The sequence below is a fragment of the Peromyscus leucopus genome, chromosome 6 (genome assembly GCF_004664715.2).
Source record: "Peromyscus leucopus breed LL Stock chromosome 6, UCI_PerLeu_2.1, whole genome shotgun sequence".
Taxonomy (NCBI): domain Eukaryota; kingdom Metazoa; phylum Chordata; class Mammalia; order Rodentia; family Cricetidae; genus Peromyscus; species Peromyscus leucopus.
The window spans coordinates 13,897,889-13,917,683 of NC_051068.1; the positions used below are offsets into that span (position 1 = coordinate 13,897,889).

General features: G+C 43.3%; 1 protein-coding gene across 1 annotated transcript in view; it reads right to left on the reverse strand.

Moving 5' to 3' along the window:
- Ccdc39 (coiled-coil domain containing 39) overlaps window positions 1–18,467 on the reverse strand; it is a 34,224-nt gene extending 15,757 nt beyond the window's left edge. The window contains exons 1-9 of the mRNA XM_028872677.2: window positions 18,254–18,467; window positions 11,525–11,644; window positions 10,908–11,054; window positions 9,560–9,718; window positions 8,211–8,303; window positions 7,993–8,121; window positions 4,717–4,908; window positions 3,225–3,328; window positions 1,485–1,617 (exon numbers count right to left, since the gene is read on the reverse strand). Coding sequence (XP_028728510.1) covers window positions 1,485–1,617; window positions 3,225–3,328; window positions 4,717–4,908; window positions 7,993–8,121; window positions 8,211–8,303; window positions 9,560–9,718; window positions 10,908–11,054; window positions 11,525–11,644; window positions 18,254–18,343 — 1,167 coding nt within the window. The 5' untranslated portion in view covers window positions 18,344–18,467. The remainder of the gene's footprint in view (window positions 1–1,484; window positions 1,618–3,224; window positions 3,329–4,716; window positions 4,909–7,992; window positions 8,122–8,210; window positions 8,304–9,559; window positions 9,719–10,907; window positions 11,055–11,524; window positions 11,645–18,253) is intronic.
- Between the last annotated feature and the right edge of the window lie 1,328 nt (window positions 18,468–19,795).

Genomic DNA, 19,795 nt, shown 5'->3' on the forward strand with positions numbered 1-19,795 from the left:
TCGAGTCTACCTCCTATTTTCATGACTTCTCAGTTATTGGTTTGTTTTGAGACAGGGACTCACTATGAAGTTCTGGCAGTCCTGTGACTATGTAGACCAGGCTGACCTCAAACTCACAGAGATCCACCTGCCTCTGCCCCCCAAGTGCTGGGATTAAAGGCGTGTGCCACTACACCTGGCCTTCCATGATTTCTTTCTATGTGGTCCACTGAGTTTAATTAGTTACTTGACTGAGCATGGGTGAAAAGTTATACAGTGTTGCAGGGTAGCTTATGGGCAGCTCCTGCAATAAGGATTAATTGTCAATGTCTTTCCGGAAGTGGCGAGTCTCAAGGGTCCTCCCCTAATCTGTGGTGAAATGCTGATGGGCCAAGTCTTGTGCAAGTCTTATACAGATAATTGCAGCTACAGTGACTTCAATTCACCTGATTAGTTTTTAAATGTCACAACTTTCATTATGCTTTGTGATCAAAAGATCTATTTCATATACTTTCAGTCTTTCAAGGATTTTTTTTCAGAAGTTCTAATAGCTGTCCATATTTGTACCATAGAAAATCCTGTTCTTAAGGCAAAGTGAAACAAAAAGGCATGATTTATACTTAAATACCACTCAGGCCAAATGGCTTTGTTACTCGGGAATTCAGAACACATTGAGGAACCAGGTGTCATCAACTATAAGCAGAGTTGTATTTTATATGAGCCTCATCAAGTGCTCAAAAACTGTAATGTCTTCATTATCCCTCCTCCTCCTCTGTCTGCAAAATACAGAAAAATCAGGAAACAGGGCTACCATGTCAAAAATGTTGATGTCATCTTCAAGATTCCAAAGACAGGATGGCAAGGCAACCTTCTCCAGTTTCTTTAAAGTTGGTTTTAGCACACCAGAGACTGGTGGATGAAGAGGCCAATATAATTAATGAAATAGTCCATTTCATAAGCTGCTTGCCAAAAATACTGTCAGATTATAAGAGGTTAAAACAGTGATGAGCTGGGTGGTGGTGGTGGTGGTGGCGGCGGCGGCGGCGGCGGCGCATGCCTTTAATCCCAGAACTCGGGAGGCAGAGGCAGGCAGATCTCTGTGAGTTTGAGGCCAGCCTGGTCTACAGGGCGAGATCCAGGAAAGGTGCAAAGCTACACAGAGAAACCCTGTCTCAAAACAAAACAGTGATGAAGTACAAGCAATTGGCCAAAATACAGGGAGGGGAGAATTTGATCACAAATACACACGAGATGATAAGGCAGCAGAAGAAGTTATAGAACAAGGACACTGGCTAAGATGTGTACTGCAGCACACTGACAGATACAGATGTGGGGAGCATGTGCACAATGGGCACTGAAGGAATGGGCTAGGGGGCATAGTGTGGGGCCGCCCTTAGAAACAGAGCCCTGTACGTTAAGACTTCACAGTTCTCGGATCCCAAGAGTAACCTCTTTACTCTTTTGAAAGCTGCTGTGATTCTGGGAAAATTCAAAGCAAACCTTACCTTCACACCTTTCTCCTCCTCCTTCAGCATGTCTTCCATGTTTGTAGCTTTCTCTTCAATAGATATGGTTTTCTCAGTTATCATTTTTAATTTCTGTTTTACAACTTCATTGTGACGTTTAAGTTTTTGTAATCTAAATAGGGTTTATAAGGAAATATAGAAAGCATGCTTAAAAGAATATTTGACACACAAAAACATAGTTGCTTCTTTTGCTGCAGACATTTTCATTGCCATCACGAATCTAATAGGCTATAAAAGTATTGCTCTGAGCCTCTCTGATGGAAAACAAAACAAAACAAAAACAAGAAAATCTGGAACTTAATAATGGAGCGACTGCACTGGGGTAGAGCTCAGTAGTCTAGGGTGGAACTCAGTAGGCTGGAATGGAGCTCAGTGAGATGGGGTGGAGCCCAGTGGGCTAAGGTGGAGCTCAATGGGCTGGGGTGGAGCTCACTGAGATGGGGTGGAGCTCAGCGAGATGGGGTGGAGCTCAGGAAGCTGGGTGGAGCTCAGGGAGCTGGGTGGAGCTCAGGGAGGTAGAATGGAGCTCAGTGAGATGGGTGGAGCTCAGAGGGCTGGGGTGGAGCTCAATGAGATGGGGTGGAGCTCAGTGAGATAGGGAGGAGCTCAGAGGGCTGGAGTGGAGCTCAATGAGATGGGGAGGAGCTCAGTGAGATGAGGTGGAGCTCAGTGAGATAGGGAGGAGCTCAGTGAGATGGGGAGGAGCTCAGTGAGATGGGGAGGAGTTCAGGGAGATGGGGAGGAGCTCAGGGAGATGGGGTGGAGCTCAGGGAGATGGGGAGAAGCTCAGAGGGGGGGGGGGGGGGGGGGGGGGGGGAGCTCAGTGAGATGGGGAGGAGCTCAGTGAGATGGGGAGGAGCTCAGTGAGATGGGGGAGCTCAGTGAGATGGGGAGGAGCTCAGTGAGATGGGGAGGAGCTCAGTGAGATGGGGAGGAGCTCAGTGAGATGGGGAGGAGCTCAGTGAGATGGGGAGGAGCTCAGGGAGGAGCTCAGGGAGATGGGGTGGAGCTCAGGGAGATGGGGAGGAGCTCAGTGAGATAGGGAGGAGCTCAGGGAGATGGGGAGGAGCTCAGTGAGATGGGGAGGAGCTCAGTGAGATGGGGTGGAGCTCAGTGAGATGGGGAGGAGCTCAGGGAGATGGGGAGGAGCTCAGTGAGATGGGGAGGAGCTCAGTGAGATAGGGTGGAGCTCAGGGAGATGGGGAGGAGCTCAGTGAGATGGGGAGGAGCTCAGTGAGATGGGGAGGAGCTCAGGGAGATGGGGAGGAGCTCAGGGAGATGGGGTGGAGCTCACTGAGATGGGGTGGAGCTCAGGGAGATGGGTGGAGCTCAGGGAGATGGGGTGGAGCTCAGTGAGATGGGTGGAGCTCAGTGAGATAGGGAGGAGCTCAGAGAGATGGGGAGGAGCTCAGTGAGATGGGGAGGAGCTCAGGGAGATGGGGAGGAGCTCAGGGAGATGGGGAGGAGCTCAGGGAGATGGGGAGGAGCTCAGAGAGATGGGGTGGAGCTCAGGGGGCTCAGATGTCACTGAATGGTAAAATAAACACTTTAGCTACCATATTCAAGGCCATAGGTTTCATCCCTAGCACCAGCAAAAAGAATGTAGCAGTTACAATCTTGCAAGTATTTATATAATTGTAACCATTAGTAATTTTCTAAATACAGATCATAAATATATTTAATATTTACACATATTATATTTATATGGGTTTTTCTTACTTTGATGCTTCACCATGGATGTCCTTCTTTACTTTGGAAATGTTTTTCCTCAGAGCTTCTAAATCACTGGAAGTTCTATTGAGAGTAGCTTTTAAAGTATCCAGCTGTTTGTCAGTAGACAGACAAAAATTACATATTCACATTGGACAAATTAATTTCATTTCTGAGAAACTCTATTCTCCCTACTTCTAATTCTAAGCTAATAGAACCCATTAAAATAGCAACTTTTTGTAATTAACACATATCTGTGGATCTTTCTGATTCCTACATCAAATTTTAAATGACTTGTTTCATAGCATGAAAATGGTGAATATTTCCATATATAAGTTGAAAGTACGTGTAGAAACATCTTTAGGGGGTAACAAAAACATTCTAGTTAGCTAGCAGAGACTATTCAGACTATTCCCACAACTACACGAATGTCCTGGAAGCCACTCATTTGTATTATGTGAAGGACGGCTGGGTCTTTGGGAATTACACCCCTGTCCACTTCCCTGCAATGGTTAAAGCTCTCAGCAGTGACGTCTAACATAAGCAGAAATTACTTTCTTTAGAAACTTATGCAATTATCTCTTTGACAGAAAAAATAATCAGAGAGGAAAGTACAACGTACTGTATAATAAAATGGTTTCTAGCATTCTGCTTTTGGCCTAAGTAGTAGTAGCTTTAGCTAGCAGGGACTCAGAACAGAAACATGGAGGTCCTTTCATTGCTGAGGACAGGATCATTAACTTGCACTATGTAACAGTCTAGCTGTTATGGAAGCTGCAAAAGAAGTTGAGGACAGGAGCTTTGCTCCCTCTGTGTCAAGGTCATTCATCACCTACTCTTATGGCCAGACTGAAACATTGTCCCTTAACGAAGTGAAAAACAACTTCAGCAGGTCACTGGCAGAAGCTGTCAGCCAATGTCACACATACTCAACACTGGAAAGACATTCCCAGCTATCTCTCAGAACATTACAGCAACACTCCTCATATGTGTCAAGTCCATTGTGATCCCTATGTGAAGCATTAGGAGAATCTGGCCTCACATCCTCACAGATGCTAGACCTGGAAAGAGCTCTGGCAGTGCCCAGCATAGATCCCTGTACAGGACCTGAGGTTTAAGATACTCCCTGTGGCCTCGCCATCCAAGGGCTCAAACAAAGTACCTTAAAGTCCCATTGAAAGTACCCTAAAGTCCCATTATGGGGATATGAGTGCACTATGGTGGCACATGCCTTTATTCCCATTGTGTGGGAGGCAGAAACAGGAAGGTAGACCTCTGATTTCCTGGCCAGCTTGGTCTATATAGCAAATTTCAGGCCAGGCAGGCCATAGTGAAATCTTGCCAAAATAGAAAGAAAAAAATACATGAGAGCACACAACACACACACATACACATACACAGATTTAAGGAAAAGAGCCGGCAAGCCACTCCCTAATCAAACAGGCCTTTGGCATCGACTGAGCAATCTGTTAGGAACACAGAGCAGTGTTTGGTGACACACCTCGTCCTTCAGCTGACTCCTGCTGGCTTCATGCTGCTGGTAATCCACCCTGTACTTTAAAACTTTCCGCTCGGCGACAGAAATTCTTCTCTCGTATTCTACGTTGTTCCCAACCTCACTCTCCAGAAACTTGATCTTTTCTTTCACCACACCTTCTTTTTCTCTTATTTCCTGCTTGATCCTTGCTAATGTCTAGGATTGAAACAAATGTGTGCATTTAAATATTGAGTACCAACTAAAATACAAAGGAATTTCGTTTTCATTTTTATATTCAGTACTTATTTTTTACAAGGAAAAAAAGTCTTTAAAAATATTTTTACTGTTGCAGGGAGTGTTTTGTTGTTGTTGTGGCCCTGGGTGGTCTGAAACACTCTGTGAAGACCAGGCTCATCTTAACCTCATAAGGATCCACCTGCCTCTGCCTCTCAGAGAGCTGGGGTTAAAGGTGTGTGCCACTGGCCGGGTGGTGGCACTTGCCTTTAATCCCAGCACTCAGGAGGCAGAGGCAAGTGGATCTCTGAGTTCGAGGCCAGCCTGGTCTACAAAGCGAGTTCCAGGACAGGCATCAAAACTACACAGAGAAAACCTGTCTCGAAAAAGAAAAAAGAAAAAAAAAGTGTGTGCCACCACACTTGGCTAAAAATAAGGTGGGTATCAATATGCTACACCTGAATATCTGTGAATTCACATTACTGAATGCCAATGTGTTTTTATATCTCTTTGGAACCTTGCAGAAGAGCAAGGAAACAGTTAGCCCTTTATACAGGAAGGGAATACCCACCCACCCCCAAAAATGAAATAGTACTGAATATTTTTTTGCACACAATCTTAGGCCTCAGTGAAAATTTGTAAATACTGTATAGACCCATTTTTAATTTTTTAAAAATAACTTAGCCAGATGTGGTAGCACATATTTACAGTGCCAGCACTCAGGAGGTTGAGTGGAGAGTAGCTGAAGTTTGAGGCAGCCCTGAGCTCATGGTTCAAGGCCAGCCTGGGTACACAAAGAGACTCTGTATCAACAAAACAACATACAACAAAAATACATTTTTGTTATTGATTTTGTCTTAGTTATAACTTCTATGGCTGTGAAGAGACACCATGACCATGGCAACTCTTAAAAAAGAAAACATTTAGCTGAGATGGCTCTTACAGTTCAGAGGTTTAGGCCATTACCATGATGATGGGGAGCATGGCAGCATGCAGGCAGACATGGTGCTGGCTACATCTTGGTCAGAAGGCAACAGGAAGTGAACTGGGACACTGGGTAGTATCTTGAGCATATGTGAGACCTCAAAGCCTGCATCTACAGTGACATACTTCCTCCAACAAGACCACATCTACTCCAACAAGACCACATCTCCTAATCATGACACTCCCTATGAAATTATGGGGGCCAATTACATTCAAATTACTACAGGTTTCAGTGAGAATGTCCTTACAGGCTTTCTGATTATCTTAAAGTTATAATAATAAAAATAATCCTCAGAATCCTTATGTACAGGTAAAATACTCCAAGAAAAAGAAGATCATAACCCCTACCCAACAGAAGCTGCTGGCTATATTATCCACAGGTAGCCTTGCCTTCACCCTGAGAACCAGCTTTCATAGTATCAAAAGGCACCATGCAAGCTTCCTAATGAGGGAAGCAACCAACAGTCCATCTATGATGCCTATGAACTACATCAATAACCAGCATGGCACAATGGATGAAGTAGTGGCAGTCAAACCTTGGCAGTAACTTAATTGGACTAATTGGACTTAAGGCCCACTTAAGAGTAAAATCATTCCTGGTATTAGAAACCTACCCAACTACCCAGGATTAGTGAGGTCATGGATGCTGGAGGAGAACCTATGACCACTTTACTAAAACAATATAATCTCTAACTACATCCTAAATACTTTTCCTTATACTCATAGATAAGTGTAGTCTTCACTCTTCATCAAGGAAACTCTACTTTGTGACAGACAGAGACCATAACAGAAAATCATAACCAATCAAAATGCAGAGTTATAGAGCCTGGTCCACTCTCACACCTAAGGTTAAGGGAACATTGAGAAAGGAGAGGGTGGAAAAATTGTAAAGCCAGAGCATCTGGACGTTTTCTATGAGACTGTGTCTCCTAGCAACATCAAAAGCTACAATTGGAAAGTTTCACCAACATGACTGCCCAAATGTGAACTGAACAAGAATGACAGTAGACATGCTGAAGTAGATGGGAAAAATCCGTGATGCCTCAACCCTAGACAAAGAACTACAGGCAACTAAGGAATGCTGAGAGTGGGAGACACAGTCTTCCCTAAGAAAGAATACACCAGTTGGTTATCCTATACCAAACTGTCAGTCCTGAAAACTTACCTGCAAACAACGTTATAAAAATTGAACAGGCTATATTTAGGGATATATGTGTGTGAATGTGTATGTGTGTGTGTGTGTGTGTGTGTGTGTGTGTGTGTGTGTGTACATATACATAACAACTAATGAAAAATAGGCCATGAATTGGATAGAGAGCAAGGAGGGATATATGGGAAGCTTTGGAAAGAGGAAAGGGAACATAGAAATGATGTAATTATATTAAAATCTCAAAAGTAATAAATAATGTTTTAAAATGTGGGCTGGAATGTTTACTGTGTTGAAGTGTTTCTTGTGGCTGAAACATAGAAGGGGAAGGCTGATATGGGAAGGGAACAAGGCAGGAAGGGGGGAAACATGAACAAAAGAAAGGGCAGGAAAGCTAGGCTAGCAAAGTAGGGCTTTTAGGAGCAGACTGAGAAGGAAATCAAATGCCAGTCTTAAGAGGTCAGCTTTAGACAGGATAGAGCAGAGGCCAAACAGCACCATGTGAAACCTAAGTTACTACAGGCAACCATGGGTCAGAATTACTGGAAGAAAGTCTCAATCATCAAGGATTATAATACTATAAGGAAAAAAAAAAAAAAAAAAAACCTCCATAGAGTTCCATTTGCCAGAACCACTGAATCTCACTGAAAAGTGACTTTCAAGTAGCAGTATAATATATATTTTATTTTGGTGATGGTGGTGGTGGTTGTTTATTTTGTTTTGAGATGGGGATCTCTCTATGAAGCCCTGGATGTCCTGGAACTCTCTCTGTAGACCAGGCTGGCCTCGAACTCACAGAGATCTGCCTGCCTCTGCCTCCCGAGTGCCGGGATTAAAAGCATGCACCAGCACGCCTGACTATGATGTACACTTTAAAATGATGTGCTAAACAGGAGACAGTAGAGCTCAGCACTGCAGGGTCTGAGCTAGCTCACCAGGGCACAGTTGTCGATCTCCTGGTCGCGCCTCTGCATCTGGTGGATGGTGCTCTCCCACTGCCGGATGAGCTCTTGTCGTTCAAGGTGAATCTTCCGGAAGTCTTGTGCAGCTTTATCTAATTCTAACTGTCAAGACAGATAGAAGGTTACACTTCCATTACTAAAATGCTTCTGCAAATATCACCTTGAAAAGTAAGGAGACTTTGTAAACCAACCTGTGCACTTAGCGTCTCTGTTAGTTCATTGTCTAGAAGCTTCCTTTTCTCATTACACTCCAAAGTCAGCCTTTCTAACTGCAAGGTCAGTGCCTGTGGTGTGGGTACATAGAAAATACATAACTACCAGTTATTTGAGTTTTAAAGCTGGCATATAGCATATCTAGTATTCTTTCTCATCACATCTTATGTAAACACTATATAAACAATATAAAATAATATGTATTTTCCTCATTGTCTAGCCCTAAGGAGTAATCTACTGTTTGATTATACCCTCATGAAAATGCACTTGTTTCTAAGATGCTTTTTAACACAAATTAGAAAAAAAAAGGCAACTATAACCTGCCATTTGAAAATATTTAAAATAATGCATTTGGTATTTAATCTACTAGAAATTGCATGTTTGTGACACTGACCTCGTTGTCACCAGGAGAGATTCCAAGTAGATTTTACATAATATTACAATGACTTAACAATTGCAATATAATCTCAAATCAATACATTGAAGTAGAATAATCAGCAATCAACTGTATATCTCAGAACATAGCTTGATGTTGTATGGATATCTACATACTATTTGGTGTTCCATGCTTCTTAATATCCCTATTAGTTATCTATTTGGCACTTAATCTTGAAGTACTGCCTTCAAAGAAAGTTATCCAGAGATGCCAGATAATGAAATGGTAATGAGATTTAGTCTTTAAAAAAACATTTTTGGTGTGTGTGTGTGTGTGTGTGTGTGTGTGTGTGTGTGTGTAACTTTGTGGGTCTCCTTTTTTCCATCTTCATATGGTGTTCACGATGAGGTTACCAGCCTTGCACACCACAGACATTTCCTACTGAGCCATCTCACTGATGCTCAAATAAGATTAGTTAAAACATTACATCAGTAGAATATTGTCTCCTTTTTCAGATTGTAAACATATTTTCATCCAAGGATGGGGAAAACAGGACAATTTGAATAATAAATCCTATTTTCAAATAAAAAATATTAAATCAGTAGAATTTACATGTAATATTCAAGTTAAATATCAAAGTATACAAAATTAATTGTTTTAGTACGACTAGAATTTTCTTTTCTAAAATGCTTTAACAAGTCCTTCAAAGTCCTAACCCAGTTCTCCAGTGGGTCGGAGGGCTTCAAAGGATTAGCAACAGAATTCAAAATGTGCTGTAGGATTTGACTGCAGTCAATTTTCTAGAGAAATGACACTGGATTCTAATAGCTTCTCAGAGGAGTCCCTGGCACAAACCTTCAAGGACAGTTGCCTTTAACATCAGTAACTACAGCTTCATGTTTTAAAAGTTGCCTCAGAGAGGAGTCGTTCTAGCAATTTCTAACGTCTCACCCTGATTTTGTTATCGTCTTGCTTGGAGTACTTCTGAAGGGTGAGAGAGTCGTTGTCTTTATGAGCCGACTCCTCTAGCCAGGCCTCCAGCGCTTGCTGGTCCCAGTTCATCTGACATTTCAAGCCATCCAGCTTTTGAGTAGCTTTAAATATTCCAGTCTAATTTCCAAAGAATGAGGGAGAAAAGGTGGGGACAAAACATTATTTTGCATACTAAAACAAAACATAGCATTATACTACCAAACACAGGGAGAAACCCAGTCTTGCCTTCCATATAACACAGTTCAGTCACTTCTATCACTACCATGCTTGTATTTTAATTCTCCAGTTCTGAAATGGAGATGATCATACATGGCCAAGAACAGTGGTTAAGCCAAAGATCTTGTGAAAAAGCCTGAGGGTGATTCTCTATACAGAACTCATTAGATCCCCCCACACACCAAAGTCACCCCAAATGTGTGGGAGTGTGTGCATCAGTTAAAATAGCTTGCTTGGTATGATAGATAAACCCCCTGACAAGTACCCTCCATCCATTTCCAGTCGTATCTGCTACCCTAAAGAGGCCTCTTATAAAGAGATTTGGGAGCATTTTTAATTAAATTAAATATAGTGTAGGGGATAAATTTTCTTCTGTAAATATCACTTAAGGAATCTATAATCACAAAAAGAAAGTAGGGAATGTATAAGTAAAATCAGTAAACGCTATTTACACTGCATATATAAATGTTATATTACAACATTAAAATATGCATGTGAGTGTATATGCATTTTATTTATTAATGACTGATGAAGAAAGGCCCAGCACACTGTGGGTAGTGTTCCTGGGAGGTATAAGAAAAGTAGCCGAATGTGAGTCTAAAAGCAAGCCAGTATGGAGTGAGTGTTCCTCCATGGCTCCCGCCTCTGCTCTGGCTTGGATTCTTGCCCTGACTTCTCTTAGCGCTCAAGAGAGATCAGTACATGTAAACCAAATAAACCTTCTTCCCAAGTTGCTTGTGGTCAGTGTTTATTACAGCAACAGAAATGCTAGCCAAGACAGGTCCCAAAGTTGACAAATGAGTATGGACGGTGAAAGTTTTAGGTGAAATTTAAAACCAAAAGTGATAGGTTTGTTAACAGCGCCGCCTGTACCCGGCAGGCTGCAGAGCACAGTCCCTGGAGGAAATGAAAGTAACCAGCAGAAGAATAATAGCAGAAACATAATATTTGATCATTATTTCATTCAAACCACAGCTCTGTGTCTTTTCATTGTTAAAAAAAAAAAAGACATATAAGTAAATCACAGAAGAGCTTGGTGCTCCCTGGAGAGCGCAGGCGCAGAGGCAGGACTACAGCAAGTCACACCCACTTCCTTATCGCTCTTGCGTTCCCGGATGGTCTCCATCTCCTTCTGCAGTTTTTGGATCTCATCCTTGACTCGTCCCAGCTCTCTTTCGGCAATGGCCTTAAAATGTTCTTCACTTTCGATTTCATACTCCCTTGCTTTGCAAAGAGACTGAAGAATAATGCACAAAATAGAAGCACTTTACATTTCTATATTATAAAATATAATAAGCTTCTGCATGAAACAGCCCCAACCCAATGCTCAGATGGACGTCTGCTAACTCCATCAGGGTAGAATCTCTCCCACTTTAGCCTGTGGTTACCCAGCAGCTGTTGCTCACCACCCATGAGGAGGTTAACCGTATACTTCTCGGAGGACTACTGTCAGGAATTCAGATGTTATATGGTATAAACTAAAGAAAAGTAATCTGTAAGAGGACAGTCAGAAGCTAAAACTCATCCCTTACCAAAAAGTAAGAAATGTTTGGTATAAATACTTGAGGAAAGGGTGCTTACATTGAATCAATCACATGTAATACTTAACAGATAATCTGAGATAGTATTTACATTTGAGATAATTATTTACATACTAAGGGTGAACATCTCACACAACACTATCAACATGTGTCAATATTTCATTACCTGTGTAAATAAAAACTCTTGATTCACATTTTTAAGGTGAGAAGTCATAGAATTAATTCGATCTTCATAGTCACGAAGCTGATCTTGCAAGTTTGATTTTTCCTTCTGCAGTTTTGATAACTGTAAGTAATAAATGTCATGAATAACAAGCAAACTAAAACTTCACTTATTTTGTAGCATAGTCAGTTTGAGATGCTGTAACAAAATTACCACAGATGCCTTAAACAACAGAAATGTATCTGCCACAACTCTGAAGGCTAAGAACTACAAGATTCCTAGTGAAGCCCTTCTTACCTTGCAAGCAAATGTCTTCTTGCTGTGTCTAGACATGACAGAGAAGTTAGTTCTCTTCACTTCTTACAAGAACACTGATATAATTTATGAGAGCTCCGCCTTTGTAATGGTTGGAATGAGAATGGCCCTCCATAGGCTCATATACTTGGTCCCTTGTTGGTGGAACTGTTTGGGAAGGATTAGGAGGTACGGGCTTGGAGGGGGTGTGTCACTGGGGGCGGGCTTGAGGGTTTAAAAGACTCTTGCCATTTCTAACATGCTCTCTGCTTCCTGCTTACAGTTTTGAGATATGAGCTCTCAGCTGTTTCTAAATTAAACCCTAATTAAACACTTTCTTTAATAAGTTGCCTTGATCATGGTGTCTTATCACAGCAACAGAAAAGTAACTTACATAAACATCCCTGCAGAGACCCTTGCTCCCAAACACCATCACACTGGGAATTCAGTCATCAAATGAAAAGTTTTGGAAGGATACAAAAAAAAAAAAAAAAAAGGTTACATCCAGTGCATGTCATTATTTGGCTTCTTTAAATGTCCACAAGAACTTCTTTAAAAATCTACTGATTTTTTTCTTTTCTTTCTTTTTTTTTTTCTTTTGGTTTTTTGAGACAGGGTTTCTCTGTGTAGCTTTTGGAGTCTGTCCTGGAACTTGCTCTGTAGACCATGCTAGCCTTGAACTCTCAAAGATCTACCTGCCTCTGCCTCCCTAGTGCTGGGATTAAAGGCGTGCACCACCACCACTGAGCATACTAACCTTTTAGATATATTTAAAAAGAAAACTTAGAGATAATATTAGGACAATTAGTACTTTAGTTTACATGATGGAATCACCCTTCACTTTGCAGTACCAGCAGGGTCATTGCTGGAACGCACTTCTCACATAGCAGGGTTATTTCCCTGTAGGCAAATGTGAAACTCTATCCCAGGGCTAGTCCATGGGCTGTCTTCTTAGGTTTCTACCATTGTGATACACACCATGACCAAAGCAACTGAAGAGGAAATGGGTTATTTCATCTTACACTTCCAGATAACAGTCTATCACTGACAAAATTAGGCAGGGGCTTAAGCAGGGAAGGTAACCTGGAGGCAGGAACTGAAGCAGAGGCCATGGAGGATGCTGCTTACTGGCTTGCTCCACACTGGTTGCTTAGCTTGCTTTCCTATACAGCTCAGGACCACCTCCCCATGGATGACACTTCCCACTGTGGGCATGGTCCTCCTGCATCAATCAGTAATCAGGAAAATGCCGCACAACCTTGCCTACAGGCGAGTCTGATGGAGATATTTTCTCAGTTGTGAGTTCCTTCTCTCAGATCATTCAAGCTCATGTTAAGATGACAGAAAACCCAGCTAGCCAGCACACTTGGTAAACATGATCAGGAAAATAAAGGGACCAGTAAATGTTTGCTCTGCAAGCCTCCACATAAAAAGCCAGGCATGATGACATGCTCTTGTCACTCCAGTGCTGAGGAAACAGAGATGAGAAGATTTCTCAGACTCACTGGTCTGCCATCTTAGCCTATTCTGGGAGCCCCACATCCCAATAAGAGACCCTGCCTCAAAAAGTAAGGTGGGGGAAGCCTGAGGAATGACAGCTAAGGTTGACCTCTGGCCTCTGCACACGTGTGCACACATGTGCACACATACATCCACCACCACACATTCCAAACATATATGCCAAAAAAAAAGAAAGAAAGAATAAAGCAAAGGCTGGGGCCATAAAACCTACAAAACAAGAACCATAGGTTCAAATAATGAATACATAGTCAGCAGGATCGGATCGTTCTTCTAGGATGACTCTTATACACTGATAGATTTAATGAATTTAGGTAAAGCCTAACAGAATACTCTTGCATACTTAGAACCAGTATGTTAACAAATTTTGCTAATAGAAATAAGACACTGTATAGATGATAAACAAACAAAATAAACTTCTGAGGAGTTTCCAGGAAGCCCGAACACAATGCACCAAGCCTGGGTCATCTGAGAGCTCAGGAAGTAGTGTGTCCTCATGGTCTTGAACTACATGCCTTCACCGAGGGTACCACCCTTCCACTGAAACACAGAAGCAAGTCATAGGACTTTTACCTAGTGAAGACAAAAACACTGATTTACTCAGTTGTTTCTTGGATTTTACTAAACCTGCAGACTAGCATTATTAGATCTTAGTACTGCTGTGAATATGTCAGAGTCTGATAGACTTCTGCTCATGCTGACTGTTGCATTAGCTTTTGTTCTCGGTTTTAACTCTCTTTTGTTGACTTTGACACTGTTGCTAAGATTTGTTTACTTTTCTGTCTTCTGTGTATTGGTATTTTTGTCTGCATATTTGCCTGCACACCGTGTGCATGCCTCCTGCCTGCAGAGGTGAACAGAGAGCATCTGACCACCCAGAACTGGAGTTACAGATGGTGTGAGCCATCTGGGAATCAAACCTGGGTCCTCTGAAAGAGCTGAGCCATCTCTCTAGTCCCTTGATGCTGTTTTTAAATCCACTGAGTTCTCAGCTTCTTCACTTTTTTACTTACTGTTTAACTACGGAGGTGTGTAAGGCTACATATTTTCTCTAATATTTTTTTCTGTTTCCCATGGACCTGGATACAAAGAAGTCCCCTTGAATTATTTTCTGAAGGATTTTTCCAGTTCAATTTCTTGTTGATACAAGACTAACCAAGAATGTGTTTAGAGAAAGATGTCTCAGACTTTAAAAAAAAAGATTGTTTGAAATTTTCTCTGTAAATTCTGTTGATTTAATGTCAGGGCCTATGGCTTGCAAGATTTCTGTTTTATCTACTATGAATTCTGTTGTATCAGGGAATATGAGCTTTAAGATTTCTATTTTTATGTTATTTTAGGGACTATAACAGTAAATGACACAATAAAAACATTGCAATTTTAACCATTTTGAGATTACGTTGCACAGAATTAAATACACTCACCTGTTGTACCACCACCACCACCACCCACTACCACCACTCACCACCTACCACCACCACTATCACCACCACCACCACCACCCACTACCACTACCACCACCACCCATTACCACCATTACTCACCACCCACCACCACGTACCACCCACCACCACCACCACCCCACCACCACCCATCACCACCACCACTCACCACCTACCACCACCACCATCACCACCACCACCACCACCACCCACTATCACCACCATCACCACCACTACCACCTTTTCAAGTTCCCATTTTGAACTGGTGTGCTCTTTAAATACAAACTCCCCACACTACCCCTCTCTGGTCCCAGGAAACCACCATTCTGCTTCCTGTTCATCTGACTATTCTGTCACTCATAAAAGGATGGCTACATGACATCTGTCCTGCTGGGTGTCATTCATTTCAAGAGCATGATGCCTTCTTGACCCATCATTCACTCTTAGCAGGAAGGTCAGTGTTTGGGTCTACTACATGACTCAGTCTCAACGCTTTTTATGGGCACCCTTCTAAGATGCGTATCAAGTGATATATTCTCTCTACATTTTCTACTGTTTTGTATTGTTCATAATCTCTGTGTCTTTGTCTATTACACTTGTCTAATTCTGAGGAGGGCATTAGTGAAGTCGCTCACTACAGCAGTATTTTGCCAATGTTGCCTCCAGAATGAACCTTCTGTTTCTCCAATGAAAGCATTATGATTATAACTTGACAAGCCCTCCCCAGGGCTCCCAGACTTTATTGCTTCTTTTTTGAATATAGAAGTATATACAGTGATACTTGTTGAGGACATACACATGATATACCAAAACAAACAAACAAGACCTCAGGGGAAACATAATTCAGAACTCAAAACAAAGAACTAAATACACACAGGGACATACACAGAGAGAGAGGTTGGAAATACAACAGACCTCTGCAAGACCATAGTGCCCCCAGAAAGCGACAAGCAGAGAACCTGAAAACGTAGTTGATCATTGTGGTTACCAGAACAAATCAAACATCCGAAGTTAGACCCACAAATGTCTCCTGAGATTCTGTCTAATAGGAATTTATAATGGAATGGAAATCAGCGCAGTATTAGATCACTCATCAGCAACACAGCAACACATTCCCAATCCTAGGGAAAATATATTTCCAAACTATTACCAAATGTGAAGGTAAACACAGCCATTCTCTGTGACTGGAGGCCTCAGAGTGTTTCATCACATCGTTTGGGAAGGTGACTCATGGTCTCTCAAATAAAGCAAAACAACTTAAAGAAGAAAGCACTTGTTTAAGCAGAGCTGGGGAGGTCAGTCCCGGTTGCTTGGCACTGTCCCAGTGGGGAACATGGAGTGAAGACCCTCGCCTCATAGCAACTGGGAATCAGAGGGGAAAGATCCGGGAGCCAGTAAACCTACAAAGGCCATGCACCAGGAACCTGCTTCCTCCAAGTATTCCCCACCTCCTCGGTGCCCATAAAACAGTAGGTCGTAAATGGGTTCATCTATTGACCAAGTTACAGCTCACAAGCCAATCACATCTCAGGTGGGGGTCAAGCCCTCAACACATCAGCCTTTTGAGGGGATAACTCATATTCAAACCACAATCAGGAGACACAGGACAAGTATCTCAACAAAACAAGGAAATAATCCAAGGGAGGTGGTGTTGGAACTGGAACCTCAATTTAGCAGGGAATCGGGAATTCCCAAGTCAGCAGTGCAGAACAGGGCCTGTGGGAAATTAGTCCTCCTGGGACCTGCAGGACCACAGCGGCAGTCAACGAAGGGAGGAGTGACAGAGTCTTAAGCCTCTGCTTGGGTTTCTGAGCAAGGACGCAGATGGCTGAAAGTATAGCACCCCAGGACCTTCCTGCAATGACCAGAATAAACCCCAACCAGCGAGAAAAATTCAGGAAAGATTAAACTAAGCAACATCACCCACAGAGAGGACCATTAAATCAATGTAAATATACAGCAAAACAACACTGGACTACACGAAAATATAATAAACCCTGGTGATAAGACCAATAAAAACACATTTTATTCTATTTGAGTATCTTAAACTTACAAAGTTGATAATGTCAGGGTTTGTTCTTTGTTTGGTGGTGATTTGGGGATTTGGTTGGGTTTTGGTTTGGTTTGAGGCAGGTCTCACTATGTAGCCCTGGTTGGCCTTGAACTCACAGTAGTCCATTTGCCTCTGCCTTCTCAGTACTTGGATTAAAGGCATGTGGCACCATGCCCAGGATAATGTCCTCATTAATTCAGTTTTTGGCCTCTGAATTTCTTTCCACTGCTGTATAATTTTTTAAAGCAGTTAATACACGCAATATAAAGCCCTATGAGACAAATATGCAGCCACACCAAACAGCACCACTTAAGGTACCCTACGTCTTTGGTGCCTTGTGATAGCACTGAAAGGTGATGTTTCCACTAGCCTCTCACACCAGGGTGGCAAGCAGGTTCTAAGCCAACAGCTGGCAGCTATGACTCCCACACTGTCAGGGATCCCAAGGTTGACGGTCTTTAAGGGAAAATGCCCAGCCCCAAACAGACGTGCCATCAGGGCAGAGACTTCTGAACTTCCCGCTCTTCTCAGCAGGTCCACTCAAAGGATTTCCATTTTCATTATTCATAGGGCAGGGAATGTTCCCTCCTACACTGTCAGTTTGTACACATTGTCCGTTCTTGGGCCATCTTCCCTACACCCTAACACCAACTTGTGGGGCTTCAGGCTGGCCGCTAAAGATGTGTAAACTTTGTGGAGCCAGTTGCAGTTTTTAATTTTGCTTTTAACATGAGGATTAAACGGTATGTATTCTAGTTGATGCAAGTTCGTCCTACAGTGCGAAATATTTCACCCTCCTGTGACACCTTGATCCTCACTTTGAAACTCTTACACTGCATACTTCACTGAAATGTTCCCTCTTGAAAGCAACTCAAGCCACTTTAAGCATCACAGACACGCTAATGCCCACGAGATCGCTGTCTTGTGTGCGCATGTGCGTAAACAGCGGTTACTAAGCAAACACCAATAATCCATCTGCAATCCTTAGTTGGATGAGGGAAGCCTGCTAGCTGGCACCTAAAACAGCTGGAGGAGCGAGACTCCGGGTTTCATGATGCTGAATAGAAATTGTTACTTCGATAAAACTTTCAAATGGGTTATAAATGATAGGAGCAGCAGGGACAGTGAGGAGGATGAGCATCAGCCCTAAGGGATGAGGCCAGGGCATGGTAGGCGCAGATGAGTTGGGCAGCGTGGCACACAGACCTCGAGGGTCTTGACCCCTGATTCCCAGTGGATACCCACCTGGCCTTGCATCCTAGTCGGTCCTCACCTAGTCCTCCATCCTACCACTGGTCCTCATCTGGCTGTCGTGGCGGTGCTCAACCAGTCCCCACCCTCACCCCTCCAACCCCACACCCGCCTCCCGGTTCTTCAGCGGGTCCTCTCCTGTCTGTCCCCTAACTCCTACCAGATCTTCCTCACCTGATCCTCCAGCATCTTGTTCTCCTGGTTTGCCACTGGGATAGCGAACCCATCTTCCCAGGGCAGCTCTGACAGAAACTCGCTGCTCATGATGCTCGGCTTGAAGCGAGCGCAGACAGACCCCAAAACCCTTCCCTGGAGCGCGCAGCCTGAGTCTACAGAGCCTGCTTGATTGTACTCTGCGGTCCTAGCAACAGCCAGGAGCCCTTAGTTACCAAACAGGAAGCACTAAGGCTGGAAGGCGGAACTTCCTTTGAGAATTCCCTCGTTCTTTCTGAAGGTGGGGTGGGGTGGGAGGAGTTGCTTGCCCGGTTCTGTGAGGCACAGCTTTCCTTGCAAGGATAGGCATACTTCCAGGACTTCCAGAACGAGTAAATCTGCGACCTCGGGTGCCCCAGAGGATCACAGAGTTCAGGGAATGGAAGACACAGGGTTCCTGGGATGCCAGGATAGTGGACTATAGGGTGCGAGGATGGAAGACCACAAGGTTGCGAGAGACTATAGTACCCAAAAGGAACTTCGAATTTATTCTTGAGCCATATGTGAGGGACCATGGTCCGAGAACACAGATCCAGGCTGCCCCAAATAGCGTGTTCTAGCCTGGAAACTGTTTGATGACGTGTTTGTAGTTGCAGAAGAAAAGGAAACTATAAATCAAGGCATTTTCCCATGCATTGATGAAAATGCCACCAAGGACAGTATAGCACAGTTGGGAAGTCTGTGCTACAGGCTTTAGATATAATCTGGTGACATTCTTAGCTTCTGGGTTGGTGGAAGCTAACAGTCTGCTAAGTTAACACACTTCAGAAAGTATTACCTGGTAAAATGGGCAATGGGTTCCCACTGTGTTAGGGAAACTGAAGACAGACCAAGATAATTTGGGGTCTGCAACATTCCAGCTCTCACACCATCGAAGTTCTGATCAAGTCAGGAGGCCTAGATGGAAGTGCACAGCCCAACAGTCCTGCCTACCCAGAAGGCAAGCTGTCAACGCTAATACACTGCTTTCCAAACGCCTTTTGGGGGTTGTGTGTGTGCCACACACTGCTGTGAGAGTAAGTCAAGGAGGATGTGGTATTTGAAAAGTCAATTCACTTCTTAAATTCTTTCCGGTTGTTGTGGTCTTCACCAGTTTTATCAAACCCACTTGCAGCAGGTCATGCACCCAACCCAAGGTCCTAGCATTCAGCTCTAGCGGCTCACTCTTCCGGTCCCCTGTGGCCTCTCTAGACCCATCCCCTAAGGGGCTTCCGGTGGCAGGTGCTAATGGCTGTGACTGTAGCACCTTCATTATCCACAGCTAAAGTCAGGGACAGGAAGGGGAAACATAGGAGGGGAAATGTAGGACATTAATGGGCAGCTCTTGGAGCCAGCTGTTAGAATGTACACCCCACCCCACCCCCCAAATGGGGGCAGCTTGAGAGGCAGCTCACACAATTAACCCTACAATCTCTCTAGTTCCACAAAGGTGGCAGCTTAAGGATCAGTGGTCCTAGGTGATAGAATATACACCAGGACTTCTTCCGCTCCTCCCAGCTCCCC